This window comes from Phodopus roborovskii, unplaced genomic scaffold, assembly GCF_943737965.1.
Source record: "Phodopus roborovskii unplaced genomic scaffold, PHOROB, whole genome shotgun sequence".
NCBI classification, from domain to species: domain Eukaryota; kingdom Metazoa; phylum Chordata; class Mammalia; order Rodentia; family Cricetidae; genus Phodopus; species Phodopus roborovskii.
The window spans coordinates 21,002,774-21,028,030 of NW_026126413.1; the positions used below are offsets into that span (position 1 = coordinate 21,002,774).

At 44.4% G+C, this 25,257-nt stretch overlaps 1 protein-coding gene across 6 annotated transcripts in view; it reads left to right on the top strand.

Moving 5' to 3' along the window:
• The window catches only part of Pde4d (phosphodiesterase 4D), a 792,225-nt gene that overhangs the window by 746,085 nt on the left and 20,883 nt on the right, over positions 1 to 25,257 (top strand). For all 6 annotated transcript variants that reach the window (XM_051182906.1, XM_051182907.1, XM_051182908.1 and 3 more), the window contains exon 6: positions 3,227 to 3,339. In XM_051182906.1, coding sequence (XP_051038863.1) covers positions 3,227 to 3,339 — 113 coding nt within the window. The remainder of the gene's footprint in view (positions 1 to 3,226; positions 3,340 to 25,257) is intronic.

Consider the following 25,257-nt stretch of genomic DNA (forward strand, 5'->3'; position numbering starts at 1 on the left):
GTTTGGTGGAATGTTTTCTTTTGTTAGATCCTCAAGTTAAGCAAGATTCGAACAGTTAAAGAGAAGAGTTTTCATAAATATATATGAATATATATATGTGTATATATATACACACACATTTTTAAGGAATGTATGACCCTCCACAGGGGGTATTTTATTAATAAATACAGTGTGTGTGTTCTTGGGAAAGGCCAACATTAAACTGGCTCACTGTTTTTGTCCAGCTAGCTGCAGATGACATTTAGGTGTGTTGTTTGGTGGGGTGACTCAATTTCCTGCATGATAGCTGGCAACTCCACATCGAATCTCCCCGCCACAGGGGTGGAGAGGATGTAAAGGTCAGTTACTCAATGTCTTTGTACAGTTGGGGTTAAATTTCCTGAAAGCAAATACTTAACAGTGGCCCTGGAAAACTGGAGCCAGTCCTGAAAGAAGGGAATTCTCAGCTCAACAGGTCTCTATCCCAGCAATGGCTTTATAAAAGAAATCTGTTTATTCTATTGCATGTAAATATTCTCTCAACAATATGTACACATGTTTCAAGGTAATTTCCTTCTCTAAATATATAGAGAGCATGGGAGATTTTGGAACTTATGTATGTGATCTTGCTTGATTTCTTATAGTCAAAATGGCTGAGCCAGGATTTGAATATGAAATGGGTGTTGTGAAATCAATTACCACTCCCTCACAGGCAAACCCTGTCTAAGTATGTGATGTCTTACAGCACTAATGTGAGACTTTCCCACATTAAAAAAAGAAAACAAACAAACAAAACCAAAAAGTGAAATATAATACACAGAGCCATATCCTTCTAGGTGCAAGGTCTAAATTCTACTTCTGATTTCAGAAAACTTTCATGAAAATGGTAAAAGTGGGCCCAGGGAGTGCGTGCCACATGCTTGGAGGTCCCTTGGAACTGAGGCTTTCAGAGTTGGGTGGCAGGAAGCAGGGACATAGAACACCAAGCTTTAGAGGATGCCTGGCTTTGGATAATTGGAAAGATGGCAGTGATGGATTCTACACAATAGTTGTGCCTCTAACTAAGGGCCACTCATATGACCATCAATTATTTTCCTCCTACAATTTCCTGTGGTGAAACTATATGGTAATGGGCTCCCCTGATGTCCAGACAATGCTCTACTTACATATGGAATGGACTCAGTATATGTAAATGTTGAATTATTGTTTCAGATCTTTAGGTTATGGGACAACAAAGGACTTTCTATGTTTTGTACCTTTTTTAATAACAGGCAGGTAATATTTTTCAGTTTTACAACCAGGGGAACACAAAACTGGTAAAATATTGAATAGTCACCTTGTAAATTATCTTTAAGGTGTCAGCCTTAAATTTCAATTCACCTGGCAAGGTTTAGGTAGTTGCTGACCTAAGATTCATTTACACACACACACCCATATACCCAGGCATATTTTAATGCTTAACACTCAAAATGACAAGGATACAGCTCAAAAATCTTGGGTGAGGACAAACCAAGTAGCAAACCTATCACACTCTGGAAGATGGTTGAAACTTAAAAAATTAAGGGAAATCCCAGAATCTGAGATTCAACCCATGAATCCTTTGCTATCACTGATAATTAGTGGAGTCTACACTGGGACAAATTTCTTTACCCACAGTGCTGTTGCTTGGAAGATAAAGAGGAGGACCCCGCCCCTTTCTGCTGACACTTTTGTAGGACAGACCCTTCGGGTTTCGACTTTTCTTTTTCTGAAGTAATATTGCTGATCAGTTTTGGAACTGATCAATTTAGGGAAATTGCCCAAGGTCCCTGGGTCAAGTTTTATCAACAGAACGCATTCTCCCACAGTGCTGCTGATGCTTAGTTTGTCTGTGGTGGGCAGAAGCAGACTTCCAGATTTTCTGTCTTGGATCCAAATCCAGGTGTTTCGTGTGCATTCTGCAGAGGAGAGACAAAAGCAGTGGTTAGTTCACATCGCTGTTCCTTTAAGGTAACTCTTGGGTGATTCTGAAGGTGAAATGCTGTCAAGTTTAGAGGCACTCTGACCCCACAACACTATGGTTTGTCTATTTACACCCAGACTAAATTTTAGAGAGGCTGGTTGGTTATTGGCATTCTGCCCTTAATAGAAACTATTTTATTCCCATAACCCTGTCCCTTCAAGTAAGTAAATCCTAAACCCGGTGTAACTACCAAACCTCAGCCTGCAGGAACTGTAGTGCCTGTCCTAAGTCACCTTGCTTTCGCCCAGGATGCCCAGGCCTGGCAGGCTGCTCTGGGACAGAGGGCCTGGGGACTCGGCTTTGCGCCCTGGGTCCCCGCAAGGCAGGTGCGCGCTCGGGCGGTCGCACGCGCCTGCGCGCTGCGGGCCGGCTGAGCCCCGCCTGAGCCCCGCGGGGACCCCGGGTGGCGGGCGACGCGTGCTCCACGCCGGGTTTTCCTCCACCCTGGTGCAGACCAGTCCCACGGAAGCGCTGCGCACACGCGGGCGCACGGCCGCGCCTCCCTCCCGGCTGCGCTTCAAAGCAGCAGCGCCGGCTCGCCCGGGGCGATGCCGCGGCGGCGAGGTGGTGGCGGGGCGGGTGGCACGGGCAGCCTATTGCAATTCGCAGTCCTTTCGTAAGGAGTCGCGGGGGGTGAGGGGAGCCAGACAGCGCCGCGGGGCCGCGAGGGGCACGAGGGGGGAGTGTTCCCGGAAAGCCAGCATGGAGCGGCGCTGCGCCCGCCCGCCCGCGGACTTGAGCGACAAAACAGGAAACGGCAGCCGCGGCTGATTCATTGGCTTCGCGCGCGGGGCTCGGCGGGAGGCGGCGTGGAGCCGCGGCTGCAGGACGCGGACACCCGTGGACCGCTCGCCCGTCTGCCGGCTGTCCCCTCCTCCCTCCCCCCGTCCGCCCGAGCGCGCCACCCCGGGGCAGCATCCGAGCGCAGGGATCCCCGAGCTTGCGCCGTTGAGAATTCGCCCGAGTAGCCCGTGCCAAAGTTGGCCTGCAGCACTTTGCGCCCCTCCCTGGAGGCCGACCCGCGACGTCAAGCTGGAGCATCCCGGCCAGCCTCAGCCCGGCCCCGCCAGTCGAGCGTCAGCCCCCTGCGCGTCGCCGGGCCCGGCAATATGAAGGAGCAGCCCTCATGTGCGGGCACCGGGCATCCGAGCATGGCGGGGTACGGCAGGATGGCCCCCTTTGAACTCGCTGGTGGCCCCGTGAAGCGCTTGAGAACTGAGTCTCCCTTTCCCTGTCTCTTCGCAGAGGAGGCCTACCAGAAACTGGCCAGCGAGACCCTGGAGGAACTGGACTGGTGTCTGGACCAGCTAGAGACCCTGCAGACCAGGCACTCAGTCAGTGAGATGGCCTCCAACAAGGTAAGCCCCTGCTCCGGTTCGGGTGTCAGTGACGCTGCTAGACTTCTGATTCCCACGCTGGGGAAGCACCGGTCCCTGAGACTTGGGGAAATACAGAGAGAAATTTGTCATGCTTATTGCGTGTTAGCTGTTCTGCTCCTTCGGAGGGAGGTTCCTGTTTGCACACTTCCCCGTAGGTACATTAAACATTTTACAACAGCAACAGCATCCCTAGGACCAAGGGTTCTTAGAGTAACACTTTGCCCTTGCAGTAGAAATTCAGTAGGGTCTGGTGGCGTTGGTTGCGTATTATCAGAGGTACTGCTTAAGATTCCTGGTTGGAAATAAAGAGTTGCAGGACTCCGTGAAGTCACTTAGGATGCCACCACCGACCTCGCTCACACCCAAGAGAGTTCACTGAACTTGCAACCTTCACCCCCATTTCTCTGGTTCTCAGGTTGCCTGTAAGGACCGGGCTTTTGTATATTCTCTTACGGGTACACATCCACAGAGGACATTAACAAAAGTTAGAAGGGTTGTTAGGCTGCCTTTGTCTCCTTCGGACTTGGAGACCAAATCCAGGTTTCTGAGGTCATTTAGTTACCACCAGGCTTCAGCTGGGCGTTTGCGCCATTTGTGTGTCAAGGTGCTGCTCGTCTTTGGCAGCTAATGAGGGGCTGAGAAGTGACCTTCAACAGCAGGCAGCCTTGAAGTAGCCTAAGAGGAGGTAAGGTAGAACGCTTCAAGATTTGCACTTAAGATAACAACACAATCGCGTGCTTTATGTCTTCAGTTGTACAAAGGAATACTTGTGATTATGTGGTTTTTAATGACTGTGTGGCATAGGGACCCAAGGAAGGCTCTGTACTTGATGCAGAGGCCTGAAGGAGTCAGTCAATAAGCTCATGTGGCAGTTAGAAATAGTCTCTTTAAGCTATTTCTGTAGTTGTGGGACACCTATTTACAAGGTCAGGAGGGTTATGACATTTTTTCCCCCAGTTGTATTTGGTTGTTTAGTCAACGATGCTTTCGTTTTGTTCTGCTAGATCAGAGTAGTTTCTTTCCACCTGCTTCGTTTCTCATGCAGATTTTATTAAAATGCCACCGCTTGTCATCCATCCACTGGAGTGGTGTATCTGTGACCCTGTTCATAGAGATTGCATTGTTGTTGAAGTGAAATGTGGCCTTAAACTAAAGGGGCTCCCCCCCCAAAGTATTAACACACCTACTAACCCCCACTGACCTACTGGCATGCACCATATTAGCAGTCAGATCTGCATTCTTGATTTTTGTTTGTTTTTGTCTTCTGGACCTCGTGTCTAAATTTGTCCTGGCTCTTCTTTGGGGTTACCAGTTTCTTACTGGGACTGTAGCTCCCTGCAGTGGCATTGAGTGCCACTGCTCTCGTTTAACTAACAAATTCTTATTTTATAAAATATGAGTCACTTTCTTTTTACAACTTGCTTTATGAAGCAGAAGACATGTGCTGAATCCGAACAGTGTCGTAAATGCTGAGAGGGCTGCTCTCAGTGGGCTTGGGTTCTCGCTTCTCCTGTACGGGTGGAGCAAAAGGCAGATCAAAATCTGAAAGCCCCTTGCCAGATGCGTGCATTGGCCCGTGTTTTTAATGTCATTTGACAATGCTTTTCATGCACCTGAACAGCTGCTTTCTAATTGATGTGAGCTCAAACAGTGTCATGATTTAAACTATGAAGGGATTTATGTCTATATTTTAAGCCGAAAACTTTATGCCATAGTTATGGCTCAAAATCATACCTTTCTTTTACAGGCAACAAAATAGACAGGGCTTTGTCTTTCTCAAATCTTGGTTGCAAGAGGTTTTCGAACTTTGTATTAGCTGCCTGAGGATGCATGGGAGGTGGGTTTAGTTGGCTGAAGTGAGATATATGTAAAGTGGGATATCTTTTCCAAAACACATTCAGCTATGCTTATGCCTCAAGCTTGAAAGATTATTGACATGACACATTTTATAAGCTGGCTCCGTTAGCCATTGCTTGGATTTTTAGTGTCTGTGCTATTCACTTCTTCATAAGTCCATTTATTTCTAAACTAGTGTTCCACTGGCCTGGTCTTCCAGAGATGAGAAAGTTAGCCTAAAGAAAAAAAGTCCCTGGTAAAGGTTGTAGAGCCACCCTTTTGCTTAATAAACAAGGGCAAGTAAGAGTAAGCCACTTCAACCGAGTAATAAAATAGATTGGGACAACTGGTAAACCAAGGGCTTTCAGTGACATCCTGCCTTCAACTTGTACTGGCAATATGAACAGCTTTCTTGAGACATTGCTAATCAGAGTGAATCAGTCTGATAAGTTACTTTTTATTTGACAAATTTATTGCCCTATATTCAGTCAATCCATTCTCTTTTGCTTTCAAAGATCAGGACTTTTCTCCTCTGTGGAATTTAAGAAAAACAAATTTTCCTAATATATTAAGAAAACACAATAATTTACTAAATAACAAGTCAAGATTTTTAAACCGATAATAGACATGACTCATGGGGGCGATTTGAGAGCTAGAAAATGGGAAGGGGGTTCCCAAGCCTGCTAACAAATAATTCATATATTCAATAAAATAAATTTGAGTTAGTGAGTAGTTTAAAAGTGAAGTCTAAGACAACGAGCCATATTTTCTGTATTGTTGTCACAGTATACATAGGCTGCTGGTTGATGGTGTGGGGACCGGAATAGGGTTAATGTGTCGGCCAAGGCCAGGGCTGGCTGTAACACATGTGGGTTGCTTGGGGGAGGGGGCAAGAGATTCCAGATGGTGTTTAATTTGAGTGATTCAATCTATGGCATTTAACCTTATAAGCACACTAATCTGCTGAAGATTCGAGCAGGTTGTTGCCCCCCAGAACCTCACTGCTACAATTGAGGGCAGTTTTAGTGAGACCTCGGAGCTTTGGAGGCGGACAGACCTGGAAGGAAGGAAGTTAGAGTTTTGTTCTTTGCTGGCTGAGTTTCTTTAAAAAAAAAAAAAAAAAAAAAAAATCAACTTTTTTTTTTAACATTTTTTTAAGCTTCAATTTCCTTAGCAGAATCTCCACACATCCACACAAATAATAATTAATTGGAAAGGTTCATATAAGAGTTGGAGGTCAGGTTTTCTTGAGTCCCTGTTTGTCTGAAATATTTGCTTTCGTTACTTTACCTCCCAAGAATAATTCTTTTTGGGTCTGCATTTCATGTGACAGATTTTTTTAGTTCATAGATAACTGTCTTTATCGCCCACAGATAACTAGAATGTTTTGAAGTTCTGTGTAGACATGCAGGATTTTTCTTACGTTCATATTTAGAATTTCAGACAGAACAAGGTACTTTGTTGTTCTGCGTAATTGTTAGTCTTTAGGACATATATAATATAAATTGTGAGGTTTGGACTACTTGCTGTTTTTCTATACAGATTTTGCAAAGTTAAAATACTTTCAAAGTAAAATACCTTCAAATGCAGAATATGCTCATGTTTCTGGTCGCCCCCCCCAGGGGTAAATTGAGGGTGACAGGGTGTAGGAGAGCTGGACAGGAGTCAGGTCCCCTTCTGCTGTGAAACCCCTTAACGCTCCTTTTGTGACCTAATAATACACATTTGCTCGGTCTTCCATGTAAGTTCAGTACTACTTGTAGGAGACGATTGAAATCTCCCTAGAAGCTCTCAACCTGAAATTGTTACTTGTTTTTGCTGTCATATTTGGGGGAGGGGCCCCTACTCGGCAGCCCAGCATTGCTGGAAACCCCTGGGCTTCCAGCTGCTTGGGATCCAAGCATCCTTTGATGAAACTTAAAGTTTTTCTGTGGGTCAGAGTCACTCTACGCCAGCTCTGCAGGCAGAGTTAAGACTTCTTCATGCATCTTAGTTTGTCTCTTTGGCCCATTTCTCCGTTCTCTGCTTTGTGTGTAAATAAAGCTGCTTTTCTGGGGCGGTTTTTTTCACGGCGGACTTCCCACTGGCTCCCCCTGCTGCCGTATGTGTGCCTAGCACAGGCTAGCTCTTGCTGTGGCTGCTGATAACGGTTTTCATCCTGCCAGGGGAATGGCAGGAAGGAAGATGGGATGTTCATAGATGTGGCTGAGTCTTCAGATATCCCCCGCCCTGCACAAGTATAAGATGATGTATTCATTCCATTAAGAAGAAAGCTAAGTTAGTTGGTTATGGGGCAAAAATGGGGACAGTTTTAAAACTTGTAACCGTTAACACTTAGAAAAGAGGATTGTCTGTCTTAATAAGTACATGAATTTTAAAAGAAAAGCTCTTCTATAGCCATAGCAACTCAGAGCTTGGCTTGTTGGTGTATCACCACAACCAGAAAACACTCCCTTGCTTTTAAGGTACCAATAGGAAAGAAGAAACGCTTGTTTGAAATGTTTTAAGTTTCTGCACGTGTGTACCTGTCCCGCACATGTGTGCACACTCACTTGGAGATGATAGGACACCTTTGCAGTGCTTTTCACCTGCGGTGAACCCTGGGAATCAAACTCAGGTGAACAGACCTGGTTGCGAGCACCTTTACCTAGTAAACAATCTCCCTGTCCAGGAGACGAATCAGAGAAGACTTTTCACTTAGCTGACTAGTAAGGCGTTTGATTTCAACTTAGCAAGACACTAAGGGCCAAAATGGGGGAAAGCCCTGGGTCAGCATTTGGTGTTGGAGAACTTAAAACACTCCTCACCTTTATGCTTCAACAGACTAATCATTACTAGAGGAATGCCTTCAGTTCTTACCTGTCAATTTTGATTCACAGGAAAATTGTATCTTCCGTGGCAGAGTAGTAGGAACTATCCTCCCCCTTTTTAAAAAAAAAAATGTAAGGTTTGACAGACATAGGACAGTTACAGGTGGGTTCGACGATTTGGACTTCTTTTCTGAAATAGCAAGGCTGGTAGAGGGGTAGGAACCTAGTGCCTCTGACATGTGGGCATCGGTGATAGGAAGGCAGCTTCTTCACCAACAGTTGCTGGATGAGCCTCGATATATTCTTAAACAGCAGACAGCTCTGCGGTGTCCACTAGGACATTACTTAAATTGGACGTAGCAGCTGACGTAATAATGGGTCTGTGATCTTGCACTGTGGAAAATACCAAGCATTTTCTTTTGTTATTGTTTAGGATTCTTGGCTTTTCAAAAATGTTGTGCTGAACTTTCTATGTAAGGAAGATGAGTGACATTTACTCCCTGGCCCGGGGCACACACTATCAGTGCTTACAGAAGCCCCGCAGAGTGGAAAGCACATGGGTGTTTGTCGTCAGGAGGACTTGGTTTCGAATTCCAGCGCTCCTGTTTCCTACCTAATAGTTTGGGCAGTCAGCCTTGCCTTCCCGAAGCCCAGCGTCTTTGTTCGTTTGTAAACACGAGTAGCAGCAAGAAGAAAAATAAGATTGAAACGCTGGGCTGGGGATGATGGAGGTCACTTGGTAGAGCACCTGCCTAGTATTCATGAAGTCCCTTGTACCGCATAAACAGAGCCAGGCCACACATGCCTGTAATCCTAGCATTCAGGAAGTGGACAGAAGGGACAGTAGTTCAAGGTCATCTGCCGCTACATAGAGAGGTCAAGCCTGTAGTACAGGTGGCATCAGGAAAGGGACGTGGGGTGGGGGAGGGAGATGTAGGGAGGGGAGGGGAGGGAGAGAGAGAAGGAGAGGAGAAAGGACATAAGCTGCAGTGTGCACCAACTCCAGCTTAGTGCAGTGCACACACTGGGTACACCGCAAATTAGATGTACCCATAAAAGGTGAGTTTAGGAGGATCCAGTATTGTATTCTTGTATTATGATTAACGTGTGATAAAAGGACAAAACTTGCACCCAAGGTCCACACAGTTTTGCTCACTTGTGATGGATGGTGAGTGCTGTCATCTAACAGCAACAAAAACAATGGAGCAGCTCTGTTGCTTTAAACTGTAACTTTCCTCTGCTGCCAGTGAGATTTCTCTATTGGAGGGCAGCTCGGTGCACTTCTGGAGGAGAGTTTCTCCATCTTAGCTGTCCACTGCTCACACACAGTGGCTCCTGGATTAGTCTGGGCTGGATCCACCCTCTGCCTTTTGCTAGTATAAACTGGACCACTTTAACTCAGCTTCAGCTTCCTGGTCTGCCTTTGCTGCTGCAATGATTCTGTGAATTGCATAGACAGCCAGGAACGCCATACTGAGTGTGTTAGGCCATCCATTTCCAACCATCCAAGGACATCGTTAGTCTTTTGTTGCTGTTGTGTTGTTTCGTTTTTATTTTTTGTTTTTTTTTTTTTTTTTGGTTGTTGTTGTTGTTGATAGGTTATGGAGGGGTCCACTGCCACCCCCTGATTCCCATCCCTCTGATATACTGGGGATTATGTTTCCTTTTCTCTTCTTTTGCCCCATGACCTTTACAGAGGTATAGAGCTAGTGCTTTGTTTGGTATGTTTTTCATTACTGTGTTCAGGGAGCTAACCTTGCTTCTTTCTGTAATTTTACAAACATACCCCAAGAAACTGGCACGGGTTGTCAAATTCTGAGCTTTTTCTGGCACATATGCAGAAAGCAGTAGCAAAGAACAGTTCATCCAGTTTTCCCTAGAAATAAGTGTATCTCTTATTCTTCTGAATGATACTGAAAGTAACCTAGGCATACTGTCGCTTGTTACTGTTGTAATGTACAGAGTTGTTCAGAACAGAGCCCTCCCTTCCACCTTATAATACTTCAGCCATCTGGTATACCACCAGCATTTCCTTGCTTGTCAGTCAAGAGGAACGGCAGGCACCCGTACTCCGTACCATGAGCACTTCTAGCACCGATGTTCTGATACCACATTACAATAAGGGGAGCTGGGACTCCTTAGAGAAATAGTTGTTTCTAGAGAATCGGGCAGGAGATATACAGGAAGAGCCTGAGCAGCTTGTGGTGCCAGAAAGTAAGGACGTGATGATACACACAGACCTCCCCTGATGAGGACATACCAGGCTGATGCAAGAGTACCCCGAAAGAACACCCAGTGGCCTGGGATGGAATTTGAGCAAGAAAATGTGATTAGGTTATGACCCAAATTATAAAAGAAATACACACAACTCATTTAAAAAAAAATACTAGCTAAACAAATGACGGGCTGGAAAGCATAGGCAAACTTCCTGTGCAGGAGCACTCCAAGTCACTTACTTCTGAAGGAACTCTACCAACAAGAAGGGAGAGCTAAATTCCTCAGCCCTGAAATATGGGCTCTGTACAGTGATCTATCTTCTTCCACATGGTGCAGTATGAATTGGGGGAGGTGTATGGGTTACTTCTGCAGTGAGTACTAACAAACACTGCCTCAGCCAGGTTATCAAGGTCAACACTGGCAGCTGTAAGCTGTACTGAGCATCTGTCCTTGATGTGATCTGATAGAAATGGCACTTTGAAGCTCTTATTCTCATACTCAGAATATAACCCCAGTCTAATTACAGGAATAAGATAACAGGTACATTACGGTTAGTGACATTCTGCAAAATACCAGGTCAGAATTCCTTGGAACTGTTTGAAGTTTTCCCAGCAAGGAAAATGTAGGAAACTCACAACCAGGAGGAGCCATGGGGAGATAATGTGATGTGGTGTGCTGGGTGGGCTCCTGGGGCAGGAAAGGGCCTTGTCCTAAAAGCGAAGGAAGCCCCAGTAGAGAGTATAATTTAAGTAACTACAGCAGTGTTGGCTCAATAATTGTGACTGGTGTGAAATGTTAGTAATAAGAGAAATTGAGTGTGGAGGATGTGGGAATTCTACCCTTACTTTGTAAGTTTTCTATAAGTAAACATGTTCTAAAACATGTTTAAAAACTTTAGCCAGCCTCTTAGGCATATCTGAAATGCTACCTCCTATATGCGTCTTTGTCTCCCAGACCCTCCCTCCAGCCTCTGACTCTCCTCGTTCGATACAAGGTCCTTTTCTGATTTTTGTGAAGGCTTTTTTTTTTTTTGGTATGATTTTTCCTAACTCTTAGCATAGTTTATCATTTTATTTTGGTGATGAGGCAAACTATAGTGTTTTTCTCCAACACTCAATGTCAGTGTACCCTTTTGTAGGTGGTCACATAAAGTGATACTTAGCATGTAACATTGGTTATGGCAGATGTCACTTCTCACTTTGGATTGGGGATTTGAGATTCTGAGGATTGAAAGTCCCGCTTTTAGGAATGTGGTTTCTGTCATGATTAGAACGCTGACCTAGCTCGTCCCAGTAGGAACCTCAGTCCTGCTGATAGATGATGAATGTTCAGTAAAAGCCAGCCACATAACACAATTAAACATAACTTTGCATAGTGTTTGTTAGCTTAGTAAAATTAAAATTTAATTGATGCATAGGTGAAACCGTGCAGGTCATATAAGTGGCTTCCCTTTGTCTTCTTCTATGACTACTTTATATGTAGCATTCTCATTATCCATTTATTCCAACTGGAAGGGATGGATTTGGATGTTTTCCCTGCTAGCTTGTGAAAGCGTGATGAGTGTTTTGGATCTTGCGTGTTGGATGGCATTCTGTGACGTTTTGCCCGGCCTGTGCTTTACATCTCCCCTGCATCTCTGTCCTGTTGCACAGGAATCTCTATAGTGGCAGTTTCTAGCTCTTATTGCTGGCAGCAGTGTGCTGTGCAGGTGTAGGCACCATAATAGGAAGTACTTTGGCCTGTCATGAACAGATCTGGAGTATATGGAAAGCACAGTTATGATGGGGATGTATCCATAGCAACCAGGCAAAGATGCAGCTGCCATATTGGAAAACATTCAGGCCAATGGATGTGCACCTTCTCCTTTTCAGGAACTGGGTGGAGCACTCTCAAGACCATTACAGCTGTTCACAGCAGTGTAGGGGCTGCTTTGTTTTAGCTTTAAAGATGAAAATACATCATAAACAAGTATGCCTCAAAATATTTTGATGGGTGTATCAAAGTAGTTTTCTGTCGATTTAGTTTTTAATTTTACCTGATCATCTGATTACAGAAAAACAGTAGAAAAGCTGCAAAGAGAAAACCATATTTGAGCTTACAAAACAATGATTCTTTTTAAGTAATTATTTTACACTGAATTACATAGATTTTTTTAAAATCCCATTTCTTAGTAAATAATTACTTTTACCCTTATAGAAACTCCAGTGTTTAGAAGAGAAATACATTCTTTGACCACGAACAATTGATTCTGTTTTATATTGGCTAGATTTTTTTTTTTTTCAAATTTGGGAAGAAAATGAACCATCTGACCATGATGGGCTTTGTAGCAAAATTTAACAATAAAATTGGTCTCCAATTTGGAGAAGGTTTTGGTTTTTAATTAAGAGTGTTAATATTTGCAGATACATGGATATGTCACTTTATTGTTGTGAGAAAGCCCCCATTTCACAAAGAAAACTAAGCTATAATTCTGTTGAACTAATGTTTAAAAATTAAGACAGTTTAGGGTGTTTTACCTCGGAATAATTATTGGTTAGTGTCTTCCTTTCTTTGGATGAGGGCCAAGCCACCTGTCTCAGTTCTTGTTTTTGTTTACCTTTTTTCATCTTTCAAATCAACTAAAAAAAAAAATTAATGATAGAAAGGAAAAGAATTACCATCAATCTTTGCTGTAAACTTTGACTTTCTATTCTCTATTTTCATAGTTCTATATTCTCAGTGTAGTTCCTTAGTTCTACACAAGGGCAAATAGAAATGAGTTACCTGGGAGATATTGTTGGACCCAGAGGTCAGTTTTCCATGTGTTGTTAGTGGTTGAAGGGCACAGAGGACAGTCAAGGGGTCTGTGAACTTGCTGACTCACCAGCGATACTGTTCCTTTCCTGAAGAGTCGAGGCCAGTAGGGAAATGACTTCCTGCTCTTTAGTTTTCCTATCACACATTTTAATGACTTTTGGTACATATGACTCCCACTGGAGCTACTTAGAAAACTCCAGCATGGTACCTTACCATCTAATGGGAGCCATATTTTTGTGTGTTTTCTCATACCTCGCCTTGGAATTTGTAGTATAGTCCATGAAGCAATGCGCTATATGTGTCAGAATATTTTCTACCATCATTCATGGATGGATGAAGAGGGAGAGAGGATGCATGTTCTCAGGCTACGTTTTTCAAGTATACACAAACATTTCATTAATTATCTAATTTCTTCATCTGTTTAGTGAATACTAGATTTCAAAATAGCAATAGCAGTATCAGCAAAATCCAATTCCCAGAAGGGAACCCTCTAGTTACTAGAGGGGTTGTAGATGTCTGGAGTCTAGTACATATTGTCCTGGCTGCCTTCTTTTCCAACTCGTGTCAGATAGGAGTGAAACCTCCTCAGCCTCCAGCTCACAGGGGAAGTGTGATGTAAGACAGCCTGTGAGGCTAGAAGGTGACCTAGGCAAAGCCACTTTTTAACAGGACACTGATCTTTATGGGAGGGCACTGGATGGGTCAGTGTAGAGTTGTCCGAGGGTTTCCGTATTCAATGGGATGAAGCTTTACTGATTGATGGTGGGGATTGTGGCAGCAGACGAGTATAAATTCAGGAAAGGTGTAAAAAGGTGTAAATTAGCCTACGACTGTGACAGGTTGGCTCGGAGGTGGCTTTTATTGTTGTTACTGTTATTGTATTTTAGTAGGGACGAAATGAGGTAGGGGCATAGATTCGTGGTTGGGGGTAAAATATGAAAACTGTACAGTAGGGTAGAGAACTTGCTGTAGCTTGCGAGTGAGGAAGCAGCTGGAGCTTAGCTGGAGTCAGAACTCTCTTGGCTGGAGGCAAACCGATCAGTTGGTGCCCTCTCTACAGCCTCAAGGATCCTATGGTGAAATGTGCTTGTCATGAGCCATTGGGACAGCCTGGAAGGAAAAAAAGAAATCCCAGACAGGTCAGCCAAAGGGTGCGAACAGCTAAGGGAGGCCAGTCAGCTGTGGGTGAGGGGGGAGGGCCAGGGCTGACTGGAGAGCGAAATTTATGGCCATGGTGCACTTCACAAAGCACAGTGTCTTTAGCACTACAAGCGGGTGTCACCTCCTTCACCTGTGACCGCCTTGAGTCATGGCCCAGTAGAAGCATGGGTAGGTTGCTCAATCTAACTCCTGGGACATCCCCTGAGGAACATGTTGCTTGGGAGTGAATGGTAGAAGCTGAAGAGACTTAGACAGAGCAAGGAGCAAGCTGCAAAAGGCGAGAATAAACTCTGTCCAAATAAGTGGGCTGGGTCCTGCCAATGAGTTGCGCGAAGATGCTGGAACAGTACAAGGGCACAGAGGAACAGGTCTCTCTGTCCTGCTGCCCCCTACATTCTGATGAGCAATCTTAGGACTGTGTAGAAGTCTACCCCACACTAGAAACTATGACTTTGGATAAATCAATGATTTCCATCTCTCTGAGCCCATTTTCTATGCCAGTCAGAGCTAATATAACCCACCCCACAGGACTCCCATAAAAAAGCAACAGAGCTTATGTAAAGTACTTAGCGGACTCCCTGAACACGGAGACACCACGGACTATCTTTAGTAGCGATAGGACTGCAACTATTTTTAAACATAAAAGGTCAACTTTATATGCTGCTGTATAGGTAACCCTTTGCAACTGGAGCTTGAGTCAACAGGCGTGGGGAGGGCTTACCCGGGTGCCTTTGAAATCCTGATACCCAGTCATAGTGATTTATGGGGCCTCATTTGCTTGCATAGGTGATGCTCACCGAGTTTGTTTAGTTTAGTTTGGTAACCTAGCACCCTGTGATAACGTATTTTTATTTACCCTGACCAGTTAACTCTGCTCACTCGGAGAGAATATGCATGAAGGCATTCACAGGAAAGGGGCGCCAGTAGCTGTTCACTCTGTTATGTCTGAGTTGGGCCTTTTCTTCTGCTTTGATTTTTCTCTCACCATGGATGATTTTCAAGGCTCTTGATTCTGTGAAATATTAAGACCGTGGCTAACGAAGTGCCAGAGATCAGCCAAGATGCTGGGCGTCTCCGCCCAGAACAAGTAGAGACAAAAACTAAAGGTTGGCCCTTTAATCTTTGCACCGACTAGAGATGACAACCCAGCTGAGAAACAGGAGTGGAAGAGATGACCTTGAATCTGGCGCCAGCTCCGTGATGAGGTTGTAGTCATGAGTCTGACACTAGCCATGGCCAGTGACAAGAAATTCCCTGGTGGTGGAGTTGTTATAGGGGTTGAAAATGAGTCACCAAGTAGGTGAATGATCCACTTTGAACTTCATGCCAGCCACTTTGCAGAGAAACCAAACTTGGGCTTCTCGTTTGAAGTCATCTTTTTTTGTTTGTTTGTTTTTAATTGTGAAAATCTCTATCCTTTGAGGTGAAAGATTTGTGAACTGGACCAGTGTACCCAGTTCATTTGACTGAGATCGGAGAATTATGGTGGCCCAGGCTTTTCTCTTTAGGTGAACACGAACTTTTGCCAACACTATATGTGACATTGATTTGGGTCTTCATCAGCATCTCTTTTAAATGACATTTTACATTTGGTGTGTCTGTTATTTGGGATGATTTTTCACCACTCTGCATCAGTATACCACTTTTTTTTTCTAGTTTTTCAAGACAGTGTTTCTCTGTGTAGCTTTGGAGCCTGTCCTGGAACTAGCTCTTGTAGACCAGGCTGACCTCGAACTCACAGAGATCCACCTGCCCGTGCCGCTCGAGTGTTAGGATTAAAGGCATGTGCCATCACCGCCCAGCCCCAATATACCACTTTTGTGGATTTAAAAAAAGTAGTCATTAATGTCATTAATAGGGATTGGTTATGTTTTATACCTTGTGACTTGTAACACCCACATACAGTTTTTGTTTTTCGGTGATTGATTGTTTTAGCCTTGTTTTTAGGGGTCTGCTGATTGTTCCAAGGTTCTTGTGTGAAAAATGAGATTTCTGTGTGTGAGTGCTAATATACAAACACAGACAACTGCCGGAACATGCAGACATGTGGTGGAAAATGCAGATAGCCACACGAGCAAGCCATTGTGTATTAATGAGCAACTTAATCTCCTTGTAGAGAAGTTCAGAGAGCATTCATGCAACTCAGAGGAGCAGAGGGATTGGGAAGCATCCCAGAATTGCCCTGAGATCTAGGGATCATGAGTGAAGAGGTGTGTCCCAGCAGTTAGTTACACAGGGCAGGGTAGAATGCATGCAGATTTCTCTGCATTGGGTTTCTGTGGATGTGGGAGGTTAATGAAGCAAAAGACTGACTGGAAGAGAGAATGCAGTTAGAGGACCAGAGATAGACACGGCACCTATAGATTTGGCAGCACCATAGGCTTTCCTTTTTGGTAATCTAAGCCATGTGTAACTCCTGGCAACCCTGAGGAATACTCACATTTGATGATAAGGAACCCAGAAACAGAGATTTTTAAGAAGGTGCTCCTGGAGACAGGGTACAGAATTGGGTCACCTTGAGGGGAAAGGCCCCAAACAAGTAGAATCACAGAACTAAGCAACAGGGTGATCAGGACTTGAAACAGGCTGGAATTGGCATGAAAGCCTGGATGATTATGGCAAGGCATAGAAGAGCAGGAAGAGGGCTCTGCAGCCAGAGAGGTGCAGCTCTAAACCCAGACACCAAAATGGAGAGAATTAGGAGGAGAAGCCAAGAGTTTCTCAGTTAAAGTTGTAGATGTGAAAATGAGATGAGGTTATATGTCCACATAGAAGTACCCTGCATACCCTCAGTAGTCAGGACTAAGATTAAGAAAACAAATGACGGGACTGGAGAGATGACTCAGGTGTTAAGAGCACTTCCTGCTCTTCCAGGGGCCTGGGTTCGATTCCCAGCACTCATGTCAGGTGGTTCACAGTAATCTGTAACTTCAGAGGTTCAAGGCCTGGCCTCCCCAGGCATCGGCTTGCGTACATGCACATTCGTGTGTGTATAAGCGTGCACACACACACACACACACACACACACACACACACACACCACATACACACACCACACACACATTAAAAGTAAATATAATAAAAAACAAGACAAAGAGGAAGCCCTCGCTGTTGATAGGTGTGCAAACTGGCAAGCACTACAGAAATGGAGGTTCTCACAAAGATAGAAATAGATCTGTTAGTCGAACCAGCTTTATCACTCCTGGACATAGATCCACAGCATGCTGAATCCTTCTAAAGATATTTTGCTCATCTATGTTGATTGCAGTACTCACAATGGCTAGGAGATAAAACCAGTCTGGGTTCCCATTGACTGACGGATGGATAATGAAATATGGTACATATCTACAATCAATTTTAGTTTTATGATGCTGCCCTGTGAGTTTTTAGAAGACAATTTTGTGAATGAAGGGAACTGATAATTCTGGAGGCCATCTGCTTGGTTTATTTCCGTAGTGTCCCAAGTGGAAGTTTATATGTTCTAATTAATGCATGTGCCTCCCTAGCTATGAGGGGAAAGTGACAGCCACAGCTATAATGGCTCATGTTCAGCCATTGATCACTGTTCACAATGCTTGCATTGACATAAACGAACGGGGCTCAATACTCTCTTCTGTTGAAGCTTCTAGAACGCATCCCTGAGCTATGGGTTGTTTTCATTTGTTCAGTTCTGGCATCAGATCAGTTTGAAAGGATGTAGAGAGACCTCCATTTAAATAATGCTGATAGTACCATATACTAATACACATTTAGTCACATGGGATGGACTCCTTCAGCAGCAGGAGACATCCAGGAGATGCAGTCTACCACTTACAAGGGCTTTTCCAGCCCTGTCTGGGAGTTTGCATCTATCAGCTCTGAACATTCTGAGGAGTGATCCCAGAACAGTGGAGATCTCAAGCTCCTCCTCAGCTGCTGTTGGTAATTGCAGGAGTTTGCAGAGAAGCACACACATTGCTTGCACACATTATTGCAGGGATCTGAGAACCGTTCTTATCCAGTTTTTTTCCAAATGATGACAATGGGTGTCTCGAGTCTTTCTCTGTACCGCCAGCTCCCAAATAACAACACAGAGGCTTATTATTAATTATGAAAGCACTGCTTTACCTTGGGCTTGTCACACTAGCTCATATAATTTTAATTAACCCATTTATTTTAATCTACATTCTGTCACATGGCTCATTACCTCATTTCTCCATATTGCCATGCTGTTTCCTCTGCCTCTGACTGGTGACACCACCTTCTTCCCAGAGTCCTCTCTCTTCCCCAAAGTCTCCGCCTACCTCCTACCTAGCTCTTGGCTGATAGGGTTTTTTTGTTTGTTTGCTTGTTTTGGTTTTTTTTTTTTTTTTTTTTTTTTTGCACCAATCACAGCAACACGTCTTCACACAGTGCACAAATAAAGCTAACTGTCGGCACCTGCTTCGTACACAATGCCAGACCACCCATGTTAACTCTCAATTCATCTCCTCATGGTACAGAGCCCTTGCATAACACACTGCACAGAATCGTGTGACGGCCTCTGGAGAAATCCGTGTTCCATACCATTGTATGTCTCATAGTTCTCAATCAGGGCTGCACACTTTGAAAATCCCGTTATAAAACTGTGTTTTCTTTTGCTGGGATCTTCTCCCTCCCATCCTCCCCCCTCCCTGCCCCGTTATTGTGTTATTGTTTTGAGATAATGTCTCACCCTGTAGTCAAGGCTGACCTATAACTCGGCGTGTAATCCAGGCTGGCCTCAGAACAGTTCTCCATCCTGTGCATACTGGACGCTGGGACTCCAGGCCTGAATCACCATGCCTCGCTCCCATTGTGACACTGCTTTTCATTTCATGGCCGCCTCCTGTTGAGTCTCCATTCTTGGAGGATGTAAATAAATAGCACAGAACATGATGAAGACTGCTCTTTGTGGGTGCCAGATTCTAACTCTATTTCTGTGTGATATTGAGTGAGGAGTCACTCAGGCTTTCCCATTCCTACTCAGCAGTGAAGTGAGGGTTTGAAACAATCCATTCTCCATCCGTGTCCCCTCTGCTGGAATACTCTAAAAACGCCAAGCAAAGTTCTGAAGGAAGTGATTGATCTACCTTAGTGTGATGCCTTTGGAGGATTTGAAAGTGGCCGCCTGTTCAGAACTCAGTTCTCTGGCAGTCTTCCCAGTGTAGAATTCTAGAAGGATGTGGCGTAGTGGAGAGTAAGGGGTGGGGGGGGGGACCCCTGATGGGTTAAAAAGCACGCGGACTCTTTGTATACTTAAATATGGCTGTGCTTGACCAGGATCCATCTTCCTATTCTCCTGCAAAAGCCCCCTGCCATGACTCCCTCCACCTTAGTGGTGGCAGGCATAGAGCAGCCCTGGTGTCTGCACCTGAGGTCCTTTCTTTAGTCCTAGTGTCCACCTGTGAAGTCGAGGCTGCTCGCGCTCGCTTTCTGGAGCTTCTTTTCCCCGGCCTGTGTGAACAGCTTATAAATGCACCCCAGGTCGTATTTAAAATATAGCTCATACCGCGTCTCCTCCTTCCGTTCCAGCCGTATCTCGCCTCTCTGTACACTCTCAAGGCCGAGAGGTCTCGCACAGTTTATTCTGCAGAGTGGATTCTGCCTCAGATTTTTACTTTTTAAAATTTTGACACTGTTCCTAATTGATACATGAAACCAAAAATTGTGCATATTAACAGACTGCCATCATGGGCCGTTTCAAAACATGCCTACATTATGAAACCCGTAAATCAGGTGGACTTCCTCGTGGTGAAAACATTCAGGGTCCTTTCTTCTGGGTTGCTGAAGTATACAGACTATTCCATAGGGTACAGCACACCAGAACACCTGCTCCCATCTGACCACATCCCGGTGCCAGCCAGCCTTCCCCATCCCTCCTTCCTCCCATCTCGGCCGAGCCTTTGTGTGATCCACATTGACCTACAGTGCTCTCAGCTGGGAGACAGGTTATGCACACATCTGACCTCCTGACCAGCACTCAGTGACTGGACTTTTTTTTTTTTTTTTTTTTTTTGGTTTTTCAATGATAAGTGCATAAAAGCAGCCTGGGATCATCATCATGTGTTGCTTTTGTTAATTAGTTGGAATACTTTGTTGTTTTTCTTGGTGCTGTCTGTAGCATTCCCTGTGTATGGAATCCTGCCGTCTACCATCGCTACAGCTTGACCTCTATTCAAACTCAGAAGCAAAGAGGCCGCATTTATGAGAAGTTTTGATTATTCTCCAGTGGAACTGATGCCATGTTAGGGGTAGATATGACGACAACGTTGTTGACTCAGTAGTTATGAACATACAAGGCTGTCTATGTGAATCCAAGCCGTGTCGATGATTGCAGAATGCTGTGTGTATTAGTTACTCCTTTTGGTGTGATAAAACACCACGACCAGGGTAACTCCTAGAAGGAAGTTGGCTTATTGTTCTGGGAGATCGGAGTCCATTTGGCAGAACAGAGCCTTGTGGCCAGAGCAGGAAAACCGAGGGCTCGCATCTTGGACCCCAGGTGGAAGCAGAGAAGGAATGGGAAGGGTGTGCGGCTTTTAAACCTCAAGCCTGTCCCCAGTGGTACCCTTTCTGCAGTAATGTCACACCTCCTAAACATGCCCAAACAGCTCAGGCAGCACCACCCACCAACGGGGACCAAGTGTGCACACATCTGAGCCCATGGGGGACAGTCTCATTCAAAGCATAGCATGGCGTGTGCTTAGTTGACACTTAGCAAAGACATTAAAAATCCAGCCATCATCACCCCAGGTTCGTGTTAGTTCAGTTCTAATAAGTACTCGGCACAAATGACATGTCTTGCATTAGAATCTTTCTAAATAAGTGCTTCAGATATTTCCTGTTTTAAACAAAGCAGTAAAAGGTGTGTTGGATGACTGCTGTGTTTTTAAAATCAATGTGATGTTCTTACTTGAAGTCTCAGATCTCCAGAACACTCTCCAGAGGAGACCTCTGAAATGGTACATTTGAGCTCTCTGCGCCCCCCCCCCCCCCCGATATTATTCTCTTTCCCTATCCAAACCCCAGCATTTTTAAAGTCTATGATGCCAGTCTGGGACTGAGCTGGTTAAGTCAAATTCATGTAGTTTATCACTAGAGGGCGCCAAATACAAATAGATATCAGACTCTCCTAATAGCATTTTCAAGAAAGGTTTTTATAATGTAAAGGCAACTTGTAAATTATATCGTTTAAAGGACTTATTATAAATGAATTCTGGATCACTATTGACTCCCTTGAAAACTATCTCAAGTGATCTGGAAACAAACAGAGACTGCTTTCAGAGACCCTAGTTTGCCCTAGCTATTTATGTCTGAATTTCAATTTTGCCTCAGAATTCTGTCTGAAGAATTTAGTAATCAGATTTTCCTCTGTTAATCCAATACAGGATATATTATAGTAAGCACCTACGTTAAATTGACTTGGCTACTAAAAACTTCCCTTTCTTTTGATTTTAGGAAGAAAGGTAAAAATAAATACAGACTGATTAGAGAACTAAATATTTTCCATCTCCATGAGTGGCACATATCAGAATACTATTTCTAGGGGAACTTCCCTTAGTCTGGCATGCTCTAAGAGCCAGCACAGCCATTCGTAAGCATTTCAAACACAATAATATTGGGTGCCATAGTCTCTAAGCTAAATACAGAACAGCGTGCAAAATTCTGTTTTCTTGTGGGTGTGTATTGGCTGCCTATATCGGTGAGCTCAGCGGAACATTTCCACGTGTACATACAGCTTCACACCATCTTTTCCCACACCGCTTCCCCCAAACCCTTCTCAGCCCCTGTCCTTGGCCTCATTTGACTTTTCCGCATATCATAGACACCCACAGTGCTGTGTGCTGTGTACGGGGCTCACGGGGTAGTTTTTGTGACTTTACTATGAAGCCAGCCAGCCAGTTAGAGTTCAGATCCCAGGCCTGCTGCCTCCTGGCTATGTGACAGCCAGTGCCCTTATGACCCAGGTGTATTGTTGCACAGTGGTTTCCTTTTCACGGTCCCATCTCAAAAGATGTGTCCTGTACTGCTCACGGGTCAGGTCAGTGACGTTCCTGTGTGTTACAGTCAGGTGTTCCTGGGCTGCAAGCCGCTGAAAGCTCCCCTGGATGGTAACTGAAGTGCGCGTGGATTTCTCTGTTGTTTCTTCCTCTCCTCACACACGCACACACGCACGCACATGCACACACACACTTTTCCATCTCCTCCTTCATAAAGTCCACGTGGGTTCTGTCAGACTTTCCTTCTTGCTGGTACTATAGCACATTCAAACAGCAAGGTGATAACTCTAAGGGTAAGGCTCCCCCAGGCCTTGGGCCCTGCAGCCACGCAGCATCACCTGGTAACAGCTTGTCCAAGGCAGTCAGTGCAGATTAGCTGCCAGGTGAGCACCCTTCAAGTCTGGGATTGTATACTAAAGCGAGGTTTCTTCAGCTTCACCACGCATGACCCTTTTGTCTGAGAAATTTCCATGTGACCCTAGGCATAAAATAAATAACATCAGTCCAACACTTAACTGATAATAAGTCACAAAGGACTGTATTTTACAATAGTCCTTTGCTGTGCTTACACTTTTTACCATTTATAAGAGACTAAAATAAGATGAGGTGGATATGGTTGTTTAATTTTATATACAGGATTAAATTGTGGCTGAATATTTGATGCTGTAGGATGCAAAGTAGCTTTGACGGTGTTCAGAGTTGATCGACATTTTTATTTTGTAATCAGTGGTATAAGAACATCTCCTTGCATAAATACAGAATGCAAAAGGGTAGAGATATGATTAGGGTCAGTTCAAAAAAAAAAAAAACTGTAAATTATGTCTTAATTTTACCAACACAAAATTTTGAACGAATTAGAAAACAAATCTACTGAAGTCCGCAACTACAACAGCAATTTCTAAGTCAAGTGTTCTATCAATGCAATCCAAAGATGGACTGATTTGATACTTGCCAAAGTGTGACAGAAAAGTACCGAGTGTGTTTTCTGTAATTATATTTACTGTGTGTAAAGCAAAAGTGTTGCAATTCATAACGTACAGTAGCATCTCACATGAGCCGGAAATTTCCAGCATTGGTCTTCGCTGTTACTTGGCAGGAACTCATGCACGGTGCAGTGTGTGTATACTGTGTCCTAAGAAGCAAAGTTCTGTGAAGCCGCGTTATAGGACACAGGCAAGGCCACAAACACCTTAGTGACCATGCACTTGATCTCGAATTCAGGTTGTCGTGTATTCAGAAACTTCGCACTGTTATAACACGTGTGGCCTTGCGATCACTCATGTGGGCTCCTGACCCACAATTTAAGAAGCTGGACACTAAGGTTTGAAGTTGGAGTTCATGGTCTGAGTATCAGGGAAAAGCTGGGGAAATCGTTTTCCCCTCCTGCTCTCGCCATATGGAATTGAGGGATGGGGGGGTCAGGGATGGAGGGAGATGTGGTTACACTGAAGCCGCTTCCAGCTTCTCTAAAGATGAGGTAATGTGGTAGGGATGGAAATGAGAAGGAACGGACTGTCTGAAATGGCATTTCATAGAAGACAGGACTTGGTCAGAGTGTTGTGTGAATGAGGGAGAACTGTGGTAGACGGGAACGTCCCAGGGTTACTCAAGGATCCAGTCGGGTGATTTATACGAAACACCTGATATGGTGTGACTCACACGGGACACCTACTGAATGGACAGAAAGAGTCACAGGTTTCATCGGAGGCGCTGGAAGAAACATGGACCCAGTGACTGCAGCTGGAGTAGTTATACGCCCTACTTTAAATAGAAAATGGTTCAGGGTTTTGTAAAAGCTCCAGCTGCCTGGCAGGGCACTTGAAATGGGAGAGTATTGTGGATTGGGAAATGCCGTACTAAAGTTCGGGTGAGAAGAAGTCACCGACGAGTGTAGGCCTGCGACAGCGGGCAGTGGCTGCGAGCTTGGGGCTGAAGCTTTAATAGAGGCAGAGGCATGACAGGAACACAGAGAAAGCCAGAGCCATGGAGGGGGAGCGGAAGACGTGATGCAGTAAGCCAGGACCTGTCAGAGGTAAGAGAAATGGAGGGAAGAAGGAGGGATATTCTGGCCGTTCGCTTGAGGATTTAGAAGAACAAACACAGAGGTGTGGAGTGAGTGTCTGAGAACCCCTGCAGCAAAGAACCTAACAGAAATATCAAAGAGGCGAAAGCCTGTTCCCACCACTACTCCTGGAACGGGTTTCAAGACCCCACCTAAAATCTGTATACTATAGAACCCTACACACGGGCTTAGTTGTGTAAAATTGTAACAATAATAAATAGGACACAGTAAAAGAAAATATATCTGAAAATATGCAAGAAGGTTAACAATGTGTCTACTATCGTTAGCATTGTTAGCATTAGCATTATTGGAAATTTATGAATGCTTATTTCTGGAATGTTCCATTTCACATTTTCAGCATAGCGTTGATTGAGGGAATGATGGAAAGGGACGTTGCTGAACTGCTTTGCTAGGCCAGTGTCACAGTGAAAACATACTAGGGTAGACCTGATAAAGAAAGCTATACGGGCTGGAGAGATGGCTCAGCTGTTGAAGGCCAGGCTCACAGCCAAAAATATAAGGAAGCTATACAGTGACCAAGTCAGGGAGTCACAGAGGCCCAGAGTAATGGACAGAGACAAAAATGGGTGCCTAATGCAGAAGTTTGTAGCAAAATAAGAGAAATGCATTTCTCATCCACAAGGCTTCTTTGGGATGAGTGTTCCATACAGTAATGCTATGTAAAACCTAGTAGAAAACATTGGCTTTCCCAAAAGAATGTTCTTTCTTTAGCCCTCTTGATAAAAGGTGTGATTACTCTCCATTCTTCAACTCTGCATTTCTGAAAGCTATTCGTCCTTTCTCAACTTCATGTGGAATTACTAAAAAAAAAAAAAAAAAAAAAAAAAGAAAGAAAAGAAAAGAAAGTCCCTCTGATCAGAATATAGAAGCTGAGGTCATCACGCACATCTGCTGTATTCTGTAGCCATAAGGGATAGGCACCCGCTCCCTTCCCGAGTCAGATTTGTACTTCAGATTTTGTAGGGTTCCTATAACAATAGGAACGAAGGACACA